This window comes from Danio aesculapii, chromosome 4 (assembly GCF_903798145.1).
Source record: "Danio aesculapii chromosome 4, fDanAes4.1, whole genome shotgun sequence".
NCBI lineage: Eukaryota > Metazoa > Chordata > Actinopteri > Cypriniformes > Danionidae > Danio > Danio aesculapii.
The window spans coordinates 1837879-1842878 of NC_079438.1; the positions used below are offsets into that span (position 1 = coordinate 1837879).

At 32.6% G+C, this 5000-nt stretch overlaps 1 protein-coding gene across 4 annotated transcripts in view; it reads right to left on the reverse strand.

Moving 5' to 3' along the window:
- Positions 1-1162: 1162 nt before the first annotated feature.
- The window catches only part of rab3ip (RAB3A interacting protein (rabin3)), a 45681-nt gene continuing 41843 nt past the window's right edge, over positions 1163-5000 (reverse strand). For 3 of the 4 annotated variants that reach the window (XM_056455276.1, XM_056455275.1, XM_056455273.1), the window contains one exon: positions 1163-1636. In XM_056455276.1, the coding sequence (XP_056311251.1) occupies positions 1554-1636 (83 nt within the window). In that variant the 3' untranslated portion in view covers positions 1163-1553. The remainder of the gene's footprint in view (positions 1637-5000) is intronic. The other variant, XM_056455274.1, reaches the window with a different exon arrangement.

Genomic DNA, 5000 nt, shown 5'->3' on the forward strand with positions numbered 1-5000 from the left:
TCTCAAAATGGTTCATAAAAAATTAAAAACTGCTTTTATTCTAGCCGAAATAAAACAAATCAGACTTTCTCCAGAAGAAAAAATATTATCAGACATACTGTGAACATTTCCTGAATCTGTTCAACATCATTTGGGGAATATTTAAAAAAGTGAACAAAATTAAAAGGGGGCTAATAATTCTGACTTCAGCTGTACATCTAATGTGAAAATCTATACATGAAAGTCGAATCTGAGAGATTTATCAACCAGAAACAGACAATACGACGGCATCCCATCCAGTGCACTCAGTTCTAATGAATAAGGGTAAAGGGAGCGATTTCCAATATAGCGTTAGTCATTTTTAAGATATTTTTTCCCATTACAAACCCTCTCAATATTCTACTCTTTCCATTTAAAAATCCACTGGTTCTTCAACACTTCTTTATTTTAAACAGTCTTAACTATTATGTTGCTAATAGCAGTGCTTTTTAGTAGACAATTATGTATAAAGGTCCTTTAATTTGGAAACGTTTTACTTTAATCAATGACTTTATGGAAGTGTATGATCTCAAATCTGATATGAGCAATAAACGATCTTAAATCTGGGCCTTAATTATTTGATTTATTTATGTTTTGCAGATAATTAAACTTTTCTTTTTGAAATATTTCCCAAATGATGTTTAACAGATTCAGGAAATTTTACAGTATGTCTGATAATATTTTTTCTTCTGGAGAAAGTCTTATTTGTTTTATTTCGGCTAGAATAAAAGCCGTTGTTAATTTTTTAAAAGCCATTTTAAGGTCAACATTTTTGGCTCCTTTAAGCTATTTTTTTTTCGATAGTCTACAGAACAAACCATCATTATACAATAACTTGCCTAATTACCCTAACCCGCCGAATTAACCTAATTAACCTAGTTAAGCCTTTAAATGTCACTTTAAGCTGTATAGAAGTGTCTTGAAGAATATCTAGTCTAATATTATTTACTGTCATCATGGCAAAGATAAAATAAATCAGTTATTAGAGATGAGTTATTAAAACTATTATGATTAGAAATGTGTTGGAGAAATCTGCTCTCCATTAAACAGAAAATGGGGGAAAAAATAAACAGGGGGGCTAATAATTTTAATTACCTTCACATGTCACGCTTCACCAGGACAAACACCACCGCTCATCCTCCTCTGGAGGTTCAGAACTTTATTCAGGCTTCCAGAAAGGCACTAAACTCAAAATGAGGGAGGCTAGATGAGTCTGAAGAGGAAAATACACATGGTGGTCCGAGAGGATACAAACAGAACATTCCAGATACACAAACACAACGGCACAACAGCTAGCTACAGCACTGAACAAATCAATCTAACAGAGGTTGAGGAGCCGTTATTCGAGTGCTTCATCCTTCATCTGAGAGAACACAACCTCCAGCTACAGTTCATGCTTTAGTGTCTTCTCATCCTTCATTATTAATGTATATAATAAGGTGTGGTGGCCCCCCGCTCTGACAGGACGGATGAACTCCAGGTCAACGAGCGGCCGGGTTCAGACGGCGGCGTTTACGCATCTATGACGGCTGTGTTCACAGCTCATCTTTGTAGAAGCCCAGCTTGGCGTTGGACATCTCCTTCCGTAGCTGCAGGACCTCCCAGAACATCTGCTCTGCTTGGAAAAACACAGCGTTGTGACTGTTAGAGGGGAAGCCTCCATCAGAACTAACATCTGCTTCAGGATTTTTACACTCGCCACTCAAATAACTCTGATTAGACAGTGGTGGAGAGGAAGGATTCTTACTTTGTTCATGTACTCAACCCATTCCCCGTTACTGACAAGTTTTTACAGCAATCTCTGTGTGTGGGGTCTATTACAGTAAGGGAAGCTCTAGCATATGTCCTGAATGAGTTACGGGACTTCTGGGACTTTTGGGAGGCAAAATACAAAGATGATCAAAGAGAGTGCAGATCAGATCGCATGTAATAATGAAGGGTTAGGGCTCATAAAAAACATGAGGTGCAGTGGTTTGAAAAAAGCGCAGCATAAAGCACGAGGCTATTCAGACACAGCCACTGAGCACCTGTAAGCAGAAACTTGCATCACTTGCCTTATCTCAGAGCTATTCTGATTGGTCCACCACATAACTGATGATGATTGGCATGTGTGTAGGGGCGGGACAACCACATAACTGATGATGATTGGCATGTGTGTAGGGGCGGGAAAACCATATAACTGATGATGTTTGGCATGTGTGTAGGGGTGGGACAACCACATAACTGAAGATGATAGGCATGTGTGTAGGGGCGGGACAACCACATAACTGATGATGATTGGCATGTGTGTAGGGGCGGGACAACCACATAACTGATGATGATTGGCATGTGTGTAGGGGCGGGACAACCACATAACTGATGATGATTGGTATGTGTGTAGGGGCGGGACAACCACATAACTGATGATGATTGGCATGTGTGTAGGGGTGGGACAACCACATAACTGATGATGATTGGCATGTGTGTAGGGGCGGGACAACCACATAACTGATGATGATTGGCATGTGTGTAGGGGCGGGACAACCACATAACTGATGATGATTGGCATGTGTGTAGGGGTGGGACAACCACATAACTGAAGATGATTGGCATGTGTGTGTAGGGGCGGGACAACCACATAACTGATGATGATTGGTATGTGTGTAGGGGCGGGACAACCACATAACTGATGATGATTGGCATGTGTGTAGGGGTGGGACAACCACATAACTGATGATGATCAGATGAAGTCAGAATTATTAGCCCCCCTGAATTATTAGCCCCCCTGTTTATTTTATTTTTCTGTTTAACAGAGAGCAGATTTCTTCAACACATTTCTAATCATAATAGTTTTAATAACTTATTTCTAATAACTGATTTATTTTATCTTTGACATGATGACAGTAAATAATATTACACTAGTTGTAAAACAAATATTGCTTAAGGGGGCTAATAATATTGACCTTAAAATGGCTTTTAAAAAATTAAAAATTGCTTTTATTCTAGCCGAAATAAAACAAATAAGACTTTCTCCAGAAGAAAAAATATTATAGGAAATACTGTGAGAAATTCCTGAATCTGTTACAAAAATAATAATAATAATAATTCTGACTTCAACTGTATGTTGGCTTTGGACATCTCGTTCTGTAGCTGTGTAAACTAATCACATGCTTTTTCTAGCAGTGCTTTATACTCTAAATAAAATGCATATTATATATTTGTCAAATTTGTTGTGTCTGAAATTAATTCATGGTAATCGAAGCAGAATGTCTGATTCATGTGGCAGAGATGGCCAAAATCTGTAGAGTCTTCAAGTTAGAAATTGTCCCTAAATACACATACAGACATTATTTTTAGAGGTAACTTAGTAAAATATGTAACTTAATATAACTTAATGGGCCCTATCATACACCTGGCGCAATGTAGCGCAAGGCGCGACGCAATTGTTGTTTGCTAGTTTCAGCTCGGCGCAAGAGTCGTTTTGACGTTTTGCGCGACACTGTTTAAATAGCAAAAGCATTTGCGCTCATGTGCACCCATAGGCGTTCTGATCTAAAAAGGAGGCGTGTTGAGGCGTGTCAACATTGCTTAATACACACAAGATGTAGAGCAATACGCAAATATCTTTACAAATGATTTTTTTTTTTTTAAATATTAAGGATATATATATATAGGATATAATAAAGATATACATAGGATATAATAAGGATATATATATGATATAATAAGGATATATATAGGATATAATAAGGATATATATAGGATATACTAAGGATATATATATAGGATATAATAAGGATATATATAGGATATAATAGGGATATATATAGGATATAATAAGGATATATATATAGGATATAATAAGGATATATATAGGATATAATAGGGATATATATAGGATATAATAGGGATATATATAGGATATAATAAGGATATATATATAGGATATAATAAGGATATATACAGGATATAATAAAGATATATATATATATAGGATATAATAAGGATATATATAGGATATAATAAGGATATATATAGGATATAATAAGGATATATATAGGATATACTAAGGATATATATAGGATATAATGAGGATATATATAGGATATAACTAGGATATATATAGGATATAATAAGGATATATATAGGATATAATAAGGATATATATAGGATATAATAAGGATATATATAGGATATAATAAAGATATATATAGGATATAATAAAGATATATATAGGATATAATAAGGATATATATAGGATATGCTAAGGATATATATAGGATATAATAAGGATATATATAGGATATGCTAAGGATATATATAGGATATAATAAGGATATATATAGGATATAATAAAGATATATATAGGATATAATAAAGATATATATAGGATATAATAAAGATATATATAGGATATAATAAGGATATATATAGGATATAATAAAGATATATATAGGATATAATAAAGATATATATAGGATATAATAAAGATATATATAGGATATAATAAGGATATATATAGGATATAATAAAGATATATATAGGATATAATAAAGATATATATAGGACATAATAAAGATATATATATAGGATATAATAAAGATATATATAGGATATAATAAAGATATATATAGGATATAATAAAGATATATATAGGATATAATAAAGATATATATAGGATATAATAAAGATATATATAGGATATAATAAAGATATATATAGGATATAATAAAGATATATATAGGATATACTAAGGATATATATATAGGATATAATAAGGATATATATAGGATATAATAAGGATATATATAGGATATAATAAGGATATATATAGGATATAATAAAGATATATATAGGATATAATAAGGATATATATAGGATATAATAAGGATATATATAGGATATAATAAGGATATATATAGGATATATTAAGGATATATATAGGATATAATAAGGATATATATAGGATATAATAAGGATATATATATGATATAATAAGGATA